A 14,424-nucleotide genomic window follows, 5' to 3' on the forward strand; every position below is an offset into this window, starting at 1 on the left:
CAAAAAAATTAGCTGGGCGTCGTGGTGGGTGCCTGTAGTCCCAGCTACTTGGGAGGCTGAGGCAGGAGAATGGCGTGAACCCGGGAGGCGGAGTTTGCAGTGAGCTGAGATGGCGCCACTGCACTCCAGCCTGGGCGACAGAGTGAGACTCCGTCTCAAAAAAAAAAAAAAACAAAAACTAACAACAAAAAAAACAGGTGTTGTGGCACACACCTGTAATCCCAGCTACTCAGGAGGCTGAGGTGGGAGGATTGTTTGAGCCCAGAGAGGCCGAGTCTGCAGTGAGCCATGACTGTGCCACTGCACTCCAGCCTGGGTGACACAGTGAGACCTTGTCGCAAAAAACAAACAAAAAAAAAGAATTCACTCAATAGTATATGGCAAGTAATTCATAAAACTTTTTGTTTTATGTTTTTGGTGGGGGGAAGTCCTATTACTAGACTGGAGGAAACAAAATGTACCTCCTAAGGGAGAAGGGGACAATGTGTGGGATAGGGAGAATCTGGGGACTGGAAGGAAGACGGACTTATCTGACCGGGCAGGCTGGGAAAAGAGTATGGCTTCAACCTCTTCCTGGCTTTTGTTTTTAATAGCTTTATTTGTACAATAAATGATACATGTTTAAAGTATACAATAAACAACATATTTGAAGTGTATAGTTTGATGAATTCTTTTAATTTACTTTTTAATTTGTAATATTTTTAGAGATGGGGGGGTCTCAGTTTGTTACCCAAGCTGGTCTTGAACTCTTGGCCTCAAGCAATCCTCCCACCTCAGCCTTTCAAAATGATGGGATCACAGGAAAGAGCCATTTTGCTTAGTCCAGTTTCATGATTTCTAACATAAGTACACATTCATGAAACTATCTCCACAGTCAAGACAATGAACATATCTACCACCTGCAAAAGCTTCCTTCTGCCCTTTCTTCCTATCTTTTGAGGGATTTCCTGCCCCGAGCCTGTGTGTTCTGCCCTGCTGTTTCCTTGTCCTAAGGACAGCTGGGCCAGGGCTCAGACTTGCCTTCCAGAGGTAGATCTGGAAAGCCACCCCCTCTCTTTCTCTTTCTCATAATATTATGTAATATTTGAAACAGTCTCTCTCTATATATGTAAAATGTATTATGTAATATATAATAATATATACGTAATACAGATGGGAGTTCTAAAGCCTAACAATAAAATGAATACTCATGAACTTACTGCCCCAAAAGAGTTAAATTTTGTGTAAAACTGAATAAAACTACATGATGTGTGTGTGGGGGGGAGATGCAAAAAAAACAAAACATACTGCCGGATCCAACAACTAGAACATTACCAATTCCCATGCACTCCCTCTCTTGTCCCATCCCCTTTCACCCCACTCAGAGGCAACTCCTATCTTGATTTTTGTGTTTATCAATTGATTGCTTCTTAACAATAACTTTACTGTATATACGATATATTAAAGTTTATTTTATTTATTTATTTATTTATTTATTTATTTATTTATTTATTTTTATTTATTTATTTTGAGACAGGGTCTGTCTCTGTCACTCTGTTACCCAGGCTGGAGTACAGTGGCGCAATCTCAACTCACTGCAGCCTCAACCTCCCGGGCTCAGGTGATCCTCCTCTGTTAGCCTCTGGGGTAGCTGGGACTACAGGCCACCATGCCCAACTAATTTTTTGTATCTTTTGTAGAGATGGAGTTTTGCTGTGATGCCCAGGCTGGTCTTGAACTCCTGGGTTCAAGCAATTGGCCCGCTTCAGCCTCCCATCATGCTGGGATGATAAGTGTGAGCACCATGCCTGGCCTACCACATTTAACCAATATATGGTATGTCTTTTTGAACTTTATACAGAAATGGTATCATAATTCTGTAGTTTGCTTTTTTAAAATTCAACATTTATATTTCTAAGATTCATCCATGTTGAAGAATGTAGCTCTAGTTCATTTGTTTGTTTTCACTGCTATATAGTAGTCCATTGTGGTAATACACAATTTTTTTTTTTTGAGACGGAGTCTCGCTCTGTCCCCCAGGCTGGAGTGCAGTGGTGCGATCTTGGCTCACTGCAAGCTCCGCCTCCTGGGTTCACGCCATTCTCCTGCCTCAGCCTCCTAGCTGGGACGACAGGCACCCGCCACTGTGCCCGGCTAATTTTTTGTATTTTTAGTAGAGATGGGGTTTCATCCTGGTCTCGATCTCCTGACCTTGTGACCCGCCCACCTCGGCCTCCCAAAGTGCTGGGATTACAGGCGTGAGCCACCGCGCCCGGCCACACCATAATATTTTTATCTAATAACCCAAAACAAACATTTGTGTTATTTCCAGTTTTTGCTTTTAAGAACAATATGGCAACAAATTTTTTGTCTCTCTGACTCTTATACAATATGCAAGAGTTTCTCTAGGGCATATATTTATAAAAAATGCTATTTCAGGCCAAGCGTGGTGGCTCATCCCTGTAATCCCAGCACTTTGGGAGGCCAAGGCGGGCAGATCACCTGAGGCCCAGAGTTCGAGACCAGCCTAGCCAACATGGTGAAACCTCATCTCTACTAAAAAAACAAAATTAGGTGGGCGTGGTGGCGCACACCTGTAATCCCAGCTACTTGGGAGGCTAAGGCAGGAGAATCACTTGAACCTGGGAGGTGGAGGTTGCAGTGAACTGGGATCACGCCGCAGGACTCCAGCCTGGGCGACAGAGTGAGACTTCGTCACAAAAACAAAACAAAACAAAACAAAACAAAAAAACGCTACTTCAATGCAATCTTAATTTGCATTTCTCTGACTACTACTGAGTTTAATCATCTTTTCGTGTGTTGATTGGGTGAACTAAGTTCAGTTCACTCACCTTGCAGCAGACCCAGACCTGCTCTTAGATCCCAGCTTACATGGACATTTGTCCTCAGGATAGCTCTGGCTATTGTGTTGGCTTACTATTGCTCCTCAGATTCTAGCAAAATGTCTTCTTATCTCTATTTTGTTCCTAGGAGAATATTTCCCTTATTTTCTTGAAAGCCCCATGACTATTTAAAAAGAATGCTTGTTATGGGTTACCTGGGTTCCATCTGTACGAAGTGGAAGGGCACTTGAGAGTTGTCAGTCACACTGCCTGCCTTCCTTCTCTGTTTGTCCCTGCTACTGGCACTGAGAAAAGCATCCAGCAGCAAGTCCCCCCTCTGGAGTTAGACAGACTGATTTACCCAAAGGTCAAGCCCTAGTCTAACAATAAAGCTGGTGTTGTAACTTTCATCTGTTGATTCTAGTGTCTATTTCTCAAATGAATCAAAAATTGGAAAGGAATTACATACTGTATGATTCCATTTATATGAAATGGCCAGAATAGACTAATCCATAAAAACTGAAAGAGTGGTTGCCTAGGGCTAGGGGGAGGGGAGAATGAGGAGTAACTGCAAATGGGCATGAGACTTCTCAGATAATGAAAATGTTCTGAAATAATGTTGTAGTGATGCCTGTACAACTCCGTGAATCAGTAGCTATATGATAGATGAATTACATATCAGTAGAACTATTATATAATTAAAAAGGAAGTAGGGATATTGTTTATTGAGATAAAACACTTGTTCAAAAATGCTTAAACATAAACTTAACCGTTCAGTTGAACTGCCACAAAACGAGCATATGTAACCATCATCTGGGTCAATAAATAAAACATTGCCAGCAAACCAGAAGCCTTCCTTTTGTCCCCTCCTTCCAATCTTGGGGCTTTAACCACAGCATGTCTTCCTTTTCCTTAGTGATCTAGGAATAATAAATCCTAGATACAAGCCCTTTGTTGATTATAAGTGGCAAATATCTTCTCATATTCATGGCTTGCCTTTGCACTCTTTTAGTGATATCTTTTTTTTTTTTTTTAAGACAAGGTCTCACTCTGTTGCCAACGTTGGAGTACAGTGGTTACAAGCATGGATCACTGCAGCCTCAACCTCTTCATGCTCAAGAGATCCTTCCACCTCAGCCTCCTGAGTAGCTGGGACCACAGGCATGTGCCACCAGAATTGGCTAATTTTTGTATTTTTTGTAGAGAGAGGGTTTTGCCATGTTGCCCAGCCTGTCTCAAACTCCTGGGCTCAAGCAATTCATCCGCCTCAGCCTTCCAAAGTGCTTGGATTACAGGCGTGAGCCACTGCACCTGGCCTAGTGATATCTTTTAATGAACAGATGTTCTTCATTGTAACAGATAAATTAATCTTTTTATGATTCATGCTTTTTGTATCCTTTCCCTAACATAGGAAATTATTCATTGGCCCCTTCAAACACTGTCATTGAGTATACATTGTTTAATCAGATGTATAGATAGACAGATAGATAGATAAGATAGATAGATAGATAGGGCCTTTTTTGCCGATAAATTTTTAAAAAGAAACATGCAGTGGATACGTACTTTTTTCCAAATTGCAAACAATACATTTTCTATTTGAATCAAATAAAGCTAATTCAGAACACTGAAAATCAATATATTCACAGAGAAATTATTCTAAGGCCTTTATATTTCTTGATTTTTCAAGGTTAAAAAATTGTTATTATCAAGAAAACTTACAGCAAACTTCCATTTACTTCAAATCCAAATAATTTGATAATATAGTTACTGTTTTATTTTATTTTATTTTAGAGATAGAGTTTTCCCTGTCGCCTATGCTGGAGTACAGTGGTGCCATCTCGGCTCACTGCAACCTCCACCTCCTGGATTCAAGTGATTCTCCTGCCTTAAACTTCCAAGTAGCTGGGATTACAGGCATGTGCCATGATGCCTGGCTGTTTTTTGTATTTTTAGTAGGGACGAGGTTTCACCATGTTGGCCAAGCTGGTCTCAAACTCCTGACTTCAAGTGATCCCCCTGCCTTGGCTTCCCAAAATGCTGGGATTATAGGCGTGAGCCACCATGCCTGGCCTATAGTTACTATTTTAAAATAACATTATATAGCACTCATGTCTAAAATTATGTGCCTAAGGAATTGTAAGACTTCTCAAAGATTACATTACATTCAAAATATCTGTAGTAGTATACGAATAATAAAGCTTTAAAGACTAGTAATTCATTATGGTAGCTGTGATGATTCTTCATCAGATTATTCAAGTAACCAGAACATTTCCAATCTGGGCAAATGTGGCTTTACTCTAGAAGAATGTATATATCCTCATCATTTGGTCCTGATCCATCTGTACTAATTATGCATATTTTTCCTTTCTCACTTCCCAGTAAGCTTTTGTTTTTTTATAGAAGAGCATTGTTGTTTACTGCTTCATATGCATTTAATTTATAAAGTCAATTTGTGCATAATTATTTGTATTAACCATTAACCTGTAGATTCTATAGGAGTAATTATTAATCGGCACTTTCCACAGCACCTAGCATATGGTAGACACACAAATGTTTATGAACAAATTGAATGGCAAAAATCTAACCTTCAAAAATAATATGCTCCATCTATTAACACAACAATTTTCATCACCTGATCATTTAAATTGACTGTATATCCTTTCTCCTCAGCAACAAAGTTCACCTCAATACATAAATACTTACTTTCTCTCCTTTCAGGCTCATTTTGTTCAAGACCATAAGCTCCTGATGGATTCAGCTGCCACTGTAAGAGTGCACAAACATCTTACTTCCTTGTTTAAAAAGGATTTAATACATAGCATTCTCACATATTGATTTTAAACATCAAAACAACTTCTTAAAAGTGGAAGAAAAATGGCCGGGCATGGGTGGGTCACACCTGTAATCCCAGCACTTTGGGAGGCCAAGGTAGGTGGATTACCTGAGATGAGGAGCTCGAGACCAACCTGGCCAACATGGTGAAACTCTGTCTCTAATCAAAATACAAAAATTAGCCAGGCATGGTGGCACGTGCCTGTAGTCTCAGCTACTCAGGAGGCTGAGGTAAGAGAATTGCTTGAACCCGGAAGGCGGAGGTTGCAGTAATCTGAGATGGTGCCACTGCACTTCAGCCTGGGTGACAGAGCAAGCCTCCATCTCAAAAAAAAAAAAATTGAAAAAAATAGAAGAAAAAGGAGTTAGCATGTTCAAATTAACAAAGCCCTAGTAATACCACACTGAATGATCCTGAATGATATAACTTCTGGGATCCAAATCAATACTCTTAGAGAAGTTGAAGATTCTTTACATTCATTTTAATTGGAAGTAAGTGGAGGACCAGAGGATTAGAGTGACTTGTCTCAGGTTACACACTAACTACAGGCGGCAATAGAATTAGAACCTGTGCCCAGTACTATGGAATTAACACCACATTGTATTCAACTCCAGGTCCCAGATAATCTTAAAATAGCTAGAAAAGGCCTAGGTATTAAAGAATGAAAATATGACCAAGATAGGCCAGGCATGGTGGCTCACGCCTATAATCCTAGCACTTTGGGAGGCCAAGGCAGGCGGATCATAAGGTCAGGAGATCAAGACCATCCTGGCTAACATGGTGAAACCCCATGTCTACTAAAAATATAAAAGATTAGCCGGGCGTGGTGGCGGGCACCTGTAGTCCCAGCTACTTGGGATGCTGAGGCAGGAGAATGGCAAGAACCCAGGGGGTGGAGCTTGCAGTGAGCTGAGATCACACCACTGTACTCCAGCCTGGAAGGCAGAGTGAGACTCCGTCTCACAAAAAAAAAAAAAAAAAAAAAAAAAAAAAAAAAAAAAAAAAAAGTAAAAGAAAATATGACCAGGATTACCTTGCCTTTTAATGTTGTTATATCATAAACTATTACTTGCATCATATCATATCATTTTATATCATATCATTTATCTCCTCTGATTACCATATTTCATCTCATTCAGGAATAAATAGGGAAGCCTGAAAATTCTCAGATATTACATAGAATATCAGAGCAGCAGAAAAGAAAAATGGAGAGTAATTGGTATCTTATAGCACAGCCCTTCTTTTCTCAGCTGGCTAGAATCTCTATCAGAATCACTAACGACTTAACCAAAAGGCCCTACTAGGGCACCAGTTAATCTGATGAGTGAACTGATGCTTATGTGTGACACACAAATATGGATTACCTGGGAGCCTCTTCCATAAGCATCAGTTCACTCAACAGATTAACTAGTTAACATCATGAGCCTTGACGGGGGATGAGATACAGTACAAACATTTTACCATGTATTAAAAGTCCTTGGAAAGGGAGGACATCCAGAACTGGTTGGTCACTTATAGAAATGGGAGGTTTAGGCTAGTACCAAGAAAGAGAGAAGACTTAGAAAGGGTAGGAAGCCACATGAGAAATTACCAAAAAATGTTTAAAGTGAGGCATTTTTTGAAAGACATCAAACCACTAAAACCTATTAATTTGGGCAGACAAAGTAAAAACAAGTAACCCTAAATTCATGTTTAAGGACATTCATAAAAAGGCTTCTTATAACTGTAAAAACTTAGAAACAATCCAGGTGTCCAACAACATGGGAATGGTTAAATAAGTTAGACCTATGGGTTGGAATATTGTGTTAAATTATTTAAAATATTTTTTAAAGAACTTTTAGTGACACAGAAAATACAGCAACATGTTAATTGTGGTATCTATGAGTTGTGGGATAATACACATTCTTTTTTATTTTCCTAGTCTTCTACCATGAGCATATATTACTTTCATAATAAAATAAGTAATATAACCTAATAGAGAAAATCCACACATACTAAAGAGAAAACAAAGAATTGAGTACGTGGACATGGATATAGATTGATAAAAATCTATTCTTGAAAACAGTGTTGCCTAGTCCTAGCCTGGTTTGTGACAACACCACAGAATAGAACTACCTATCTCAAGGTCTACGGTAACATATCAAAAAGGAAAGCAAAAATCTTTCAAAGTTAATTTCAGTTTACTTTAATCTTAAAAACAAATACCAAATTTATTGACACACACTATTTTTGACAATCTAAAAGGAAGAATATAATCATTACTGAAATTCTGATTTAGAACAAATTCTAGTTCATGTTAATTACTGGCATTTACAAAACTAGGTATCTAGCTAACCATCTACATAATATTTGCAGCCAGGTCAGATGAGAAGGATGAGAAGATGGACAGTTTGTCTTCACTAGAGGTAGAACAGAGAACAACCATGAAAAGCCTTTGGAACATGTGCCTGAGTGAGGGTACTCCCAGGAGGGTCTGGCTCAACTGGGTGCTTCCTTTCCCATCTCTGCCTTTGATTATCCTCTTAGTCTTCCTGCCTCCTTCTGCTTCTCTTGCCCTATCTTAAGTTCTTCTGATCTCTTCATTCTCTTTACAATTGAAAAGCTATTAAAATCTACCAGTAAGCAAGATATTTCAGAATTCTCCATAACCCATCACTCATAGTCCTGAAGAACTAGGTCACTTAATCTTTATGAGGAGAACTTGAAAATCTATTTCTTCATACTCTTCAGGAAGAATGAAGAGACAGAAAACAAAAACACAGAAGTAGAGATTTCTCTGACTAATTGCATATAAGCTTTTATTGAGTTTTACAAAAAAGGTCTTTCCCATCTCTGCCTTCTTTCAGTGCCATGTCAATACCCTCTCTATTTAAAATGTGATAAACTTCAAATAAAACAATTAGAAAAAAATGACAATATTACAAATGGTAAAAACTTATGATACTTCATATACACATGACAGACACTGGATAGTATGTTTCTATATTTAAAATTATATACATATACAATTATATATTATATGTCCAAGTTAATCATGTATATGTATGTTCTAGGTACCCTAGACTCAAACCGATGTATATGGCAGGAATGTAAAGCTGAAATTTATAAACAGTTCTTTTACATCCTTTTTCTTCCCACTGCAAATTCTAGTAGTTAAATGTTACATTAACTCATTCAATGCCAGGATTAAATCATTGGATGTCACAGAAACAACGTACAATTCTGGACAGGATCCTTTTGCTGTATAAAAGCAGTCCCCAACCTTTGTGGCACCAGGGACCAGGTACTGGTTTCATGGAAGTTTTTCCACAGACCAGATGGTGAGGAGTGGGGGATCATCAGGCTTTAGATTCTCATAAGGAGTGCACAACCTAGATCCCTCACATGGGCAGTTCACAATAGGGTTCACACTCCTATGAGAATCTAATGCTGCTGCTGATCTGACAGGAGGCAGAGCTTAAGCAGTAAGGTGAGCAATGGGGAGCGACTGTAAATACAGAAGAAGCTTCCTAACTGGTACCCAGGGGTTGGGGAACCCTGCTATACAAGACATTTCTTGGGCAGCTGATGAATCTTGACTGGAATCTGTGGTTAGTGGCAGTAATGTATCAATGTTTATTTCCTGCTTTTTATGGTTGTATTGTAGTTAGGTGGTTATTTCTCATTTGAGGAAATAAAGGGTGAGCTGGTATCATGTCAACAACTTCTGGGAAAAAATTTCTTTGCAGTGTTTTTGTAACTTTCCTGTATGCTTAAGGTTTTTTCCAAATAAAAAGTTTTTTTGAAAACCAAAATAGACTCAGAACAGTGGCTCATGCTTGTAATCCCAGCACTTTGGGAGGCTGAGGCAGGCAGATCGCTTGAGCTCAGGAGACAGAGGTTGCCAAGATGGAGCCACTGCACTCCAGCCTGGGTGAGATAGTGAGACCTTATCTCAAAACAAAAATCAAAAGAAAAAAAAAAAAACCCACAGAAACCAAAACCCAAATAGTGAAGAGGTATAAAGAGTTAAAAGTTATTGAGTTTTCCATGAACTACCTCAGTACATTTTCGGAAATATCAAATAAATTCTTTTTTTCTCGGGCCAGTCGTGGTGGCTCATGCCTGTAATCCCAGCACTTTGGGAGGCCAAGGCCGGTATATCGCCTGAGGTCAGGAGTTCAAGAGTAGCCTGGCCAACATGGTGAAACTCTGTCTCTATTAAAAATACAAAAAATTAGCTGGGCATGGTGGCCTACGTCTGTAATCCCAGACACTGGGGAGTGGAGGGGGGGGGCGGGAGTAGCAAGGCAGGAGAATCGCTGGAACCCGGGAGGCTGAGGTTGCAGTGAGCCGAGATCACGCCATTGCACTCCAGCCTGGGCAATGAGTGAAACTCCATCTCAAAATAAATACATGAATAAAAAAACAAACAAATAAATAAATATTCTTTTTTTTCTGATTTTTCTCATGAGAAATATGTGTGTGTGTGTGTGTGTGTGTGTGCACCTCCCTTTGTTTGGGGGGTGGGGGTGACCTTAAGCTACTGCAGAGGATCCCAACCCCCTGGCAGCAACCAGTACTGGTCCGTGGCCTGTTAGGAACTGGGCCGCACGGCAGCAGGTGAGTGCAGGCTAGCGAGCATTACTGCCTGAGCTCCACCTCCTGTCAGATGAGCAGTGGAATTAGATTCTCATAGGAGCAGAACCCTATTGTGAACTGCGCACCTGAAGGATCAAGGCTGCGTGCTCCTTATAGAATCTATTGCCTGATGATCTGAGGTGGAATAGTTTCATCCCAAAACCATCACCCCATCTGTGGAAAAACTGTCTTCCACAAAACCGGTCACTCGTGCTGAAAAGGGTGGGGACCGCTGAAGTATTTTCACCTCTATCCACCACTCCAAGCCAGAAATGAGAGGGAAGAGAGCGGTCAGATACTTTTCTTTTATCAGCCACCAGATGGCACCAAAAGATCCACTGGCTCAATTCTCTGCAGAGATGTAAATGCATAAGGCAGGAATCCATAGCTGAACAGTTGCAGTTAAGTAAAGGTTTGCACATATAAATAAACTCAATAATAATAATTTGTTGAAACTCGGCCGGGCGCGGTGGCTTACACCTGTAATCCCGACACTTTGGAAGACCGAGGCGGGCGGATCACCTGGGCTCAGGAGTTTTGAGACCAGTCTGCACAACATGGCGAAACCCCAGCTCTACTAAAAATACAAAAATTAGCCGGGTATGGTGGCGGGCGCCTGTAATCCCAGCTACTCGGGAAGCTGAGGCAGGAGAATCACTTGAACCCAGGAGGCGGAAGTTGCGGTGAGCCGAGATCGAGCCACTGGCACTCCAGCCTAGGCGACAGAGAGAGACTCTCTCTCAAATAATAATAATAAATAATAATTCGTTGAAACTCTTTAAAAGGGTGGGAAGCAGTAACTTACAATATTGCAAAAGGGTACCTAACAACATAATACAAAATACACCTGAAAAAAATGTGCATCTACTTACTGTAAATTTGCTAACACCTTCAAGCTCCCCGAACCTCATGTAAGAGATGTCTGCCTTCTTTTTTCCAACATCCACATCTCCTGCATAGATTTGTTTTATGCCTGCACCTTTAATTAGAGGTACACACTCATCACATGGGCACTTTGTCACAAAAATCATGCTTCTTTCTTCTGGTTTTATTTCTTGACACCTACAAAAAAAATTATAAAATATCAGAAAGGTCGTTTGTGAAAGGGAAAGTTATTTTTTAGAAAAATCTTTAAACACTAAAATTGAGCTGTTTTAAAAACAGATTTATGATATTAATAATGATCATCAAGCCTTAGACTTGCTGAATTACTGAATGTTCAAAATATATAAACCTACAAAAGTGTTATGATACAACCTGAACATGACGATTATTATAACTAAAAATCATTTATTGATTCTAAGTAAGAGGTTCAGTTTCAGATTACAAAATAGATGAAATCAGGAAGATACAGACATCAAAGAAAGAGAGAAAAATTCCCCAATGCTTTCTAAGTAAGTATGTGTTTAGAATACTGGAATTAGATTTGAAACTGATACCTTCTTTAAGAGTTAATCATGTCTGACTAGACACTAACTCATCTTGTTAGACAAATGACACAGCCCTATCTGGTACCTACTGGATATTCAATAAATGTTTACTAAATGAATAATTAAATATTTAAGTTCTGTTTTGACTTATAGTTCCCTTACCCCTTCCCTATCATAGGATAATTTTAAAAAGAAAAGTTTCTATTTGACATATTCACACCTCTGTACAAAATGAAGCAAGTAAGTCTGTAATGAAGAGGACAAGGAAAAGAATGGAGGAAATTTTGGGTGAAATTTTGCATGCTGAGGGTAGTTCAGGGGCTACAAGGACTGACTTCCGGGTTCTGAGGCTTAGGCAGCTCTCAGTCAGCCATCTTCAATTCCTCCACTGCCAGCCTTCCATATCCATCTTCCTTGTTGAGACTGTTACTTACATTCACCTGGACTAGGGCAACAGAATTCTGTGCATCTAGTCTGTTCAAACAATACTACCTACATAATCTATAGAGTGTGGCTCTGTCAATGCCATTCCATTTCCCCACTGCCTACCAAATGAAGCATAAACTCAAAGTCCTCTCGAGTCCAGTCCCAGCCTGTCCTTGTGAGCTGCATTTCCCTTGTGTCCACATTCCAACCTAACTGGAATATTCATGCTCCTAAACACACCACGGATTTTCCTACTTCTAGACCATTGCTTATGCTAGAAGCAAGAATGGTCTTCCCTTCCCTTCCAATTGCCTCAGTCTAGGAATCCTTTAAGCTCAGTTCAGATGCCAGTTCTTCCCTAAAACCTTTCCCTTGCACTCTCCCATTTGTCCACAGCAGCAGCAGAATGTCCGCAGCACTTTACATTTGCCCCTCCTACAGAATCCACAGCATGAGGTGGATACTGTCTCATATCCCCTACTGGATTAGAAGCTCTCCAAGGACAGGAGCCATGTCTTACACAGTTTTTTAATCCCTTAACCTTAATGGTAAGGTTAATGGTAAAGGCTGAGAAGTGTTTGTGACAATGATGTAAATTGATAGCTATAATCGTTAACAAAAGTTCTTTTAAAGCATTTGGTTCATTATAAAGTCCTATTCTGAATACTGCAGGCCATTGTAACACAATGGTAAGTATTTGTGTATCTAAACATAAAAAAGGTAACATGTGATGTTACAATGGCTACTTCACTCAGTAACAGGAATTTTTCAGCTCTGTTATAATCTTATGGGAACACGTTGTGCATGTAGTCCATCGTTGCTCAAAATGTCTTTATGTGGTATGTAACTGTATTAATAAGTGTGTGCTCCAGATTTAGAAGACAAAGGAGCTCTTAACATCCAGAAATATGAGAGTCTGAGCAAGATCCCAAAGGATAAACTTCAAGTAGTTTCATATTGGAGAGAGGGAAGGGAAAAAAAGACATGCTCAACAAATGGGAAGGCCTGCAGAGGCGTTAACCTCAGTTCAGGTCATAGCTTCAGGTCTGGCAGGACCAAGCCTTACCAAAAGTATATTTCTGAAAGGAAACTTTCCTGGAATTTGAAAAAGGAAATAAATTGCAATTATAAGAAAATTAATTTCAACCAACACTTGCTACATTTTAAAGAAAAGTACACCAAGAAGGATTTCATACCTAAAAGTCAAGGCATTCTGTTCTGCATGTATGATGTATCTGAATTTCCGTATTTCTCTGTCTTTCTGCTTGTCATCCATGTGTGGGAAGTCAGCATACTCAGATCCAACAGGAAAAGCATTGTAACCACATCCTACGAAGTACATGGCACCTGTTCCATCACAACTTCTCTATGAGAGTAAGCAAATCAATGGTTAGTTTCAACATTCTGAAAAGGCACTTTGCAATGTATTTTTGAAGCTTGCTATCATACTTTGTATAATGAATATTCACTCAATTTTCTTTCTTTCTTCTTTTTTTTTTTGAGATGGAGTCTCGCTTTGTTGCCCAGGCTGGAGTGCAGTGGCCCCATCTCGGCTCACTGCAAGCTCCGCCTCCTGGGTTCATGCCATTCTCCTGTCTCAGCCTCCGAGTAGCTGGGACTACAGGCATGCACCACCACGCCCGGCTAATTTTTTGTATTTTAGTAGAGACGGGGTTTCACCATGTTAGCCAGGATGGTCTCGATCTCCTGACATCGTGATCCGCCCGCCTCGGCCTCCCAAAGTGCTAGGATTACAGGCGTGAGCCACCGCTCCCGGCCAATTTTCTACAGTAAACTGAGTTATCAAAAAATATAATATCAGATCCTCCTACTGCAGATCCTTGTCAAAGCAAAATTCCAAGAAGGCTGACCACCTCTCTAATCTATAATCCTAAGGAAGTCCTTGTTTTTTGCAATTAATTAAATACTATCTTACTTAACTCACAAATTATTTCACTTGATTCAGATATTACTTCCCAAATAAATTATAAATCCTGGAGAGCAGAAACCATGTTTTATATTTCTTTTCTATCCCTTCAACATGTTCGAGTGTTCTGTACATAGCAGATACGCAACAAGTGATGGTTAATTTGTTTTTTTTTTTTGAGACGGAGTTTCACTCTTGTTGCCCAGGCTAGAGTGCAATGGCGCGATCTCGGCTCACAGCAACCTCCGCCTCCCAGGTTCAAGCGATTCTCCTCCTTCAGCCTCCCAAGTAGCTGAGATTACAGGCATGCACCACTACGCTCGGCTAATTTTTTTGTATTTTTTAGTAGAGACAGGGTTTCTCCAT

General features: G+C 40.0%; 1 protein-coding gene across 1 annotated transcript in view; it reads right to left on the bottom strand.

Moving 5' to 3' along the window:
• CDADC1 (cytidine and dCMP deaminase domain containing 1) overlaps positions 1-14,424 on the bottom strand; it is a 53,320-nt gene that overhangs the window by 2,291 nt on the left and 36,605 nt on the right. The window contains 3 exon segments of the mRNA XM_017873781.1: positions 5,526-5,586; positions 11,148-11,337; positions 13,328-13,497. Of these exon segments, the coding sequence (XP_017729270.1) occupies positions 5,526-5,586; positions 11,148-11,337; positions 13,328-13,497 (421 nt within the window).

This window comes from Rhinopithecus bieti, unplaced genomic scaffold (assembly GCF_001698545.2).
Source record: "Rhinopithecus bieti isolate Rb0 unplaced genomic scaffold, ASM169854v2 scaffold_7398, whole genome shotgun sequence".
In the NCBI taxonomy this organism is placed as follows: Eukaryota; Metazoa; Chordata; class Mammalia; order Primates; family Cercopithecidae; genus Rhinopithecus; species Rhinopithecus bieti.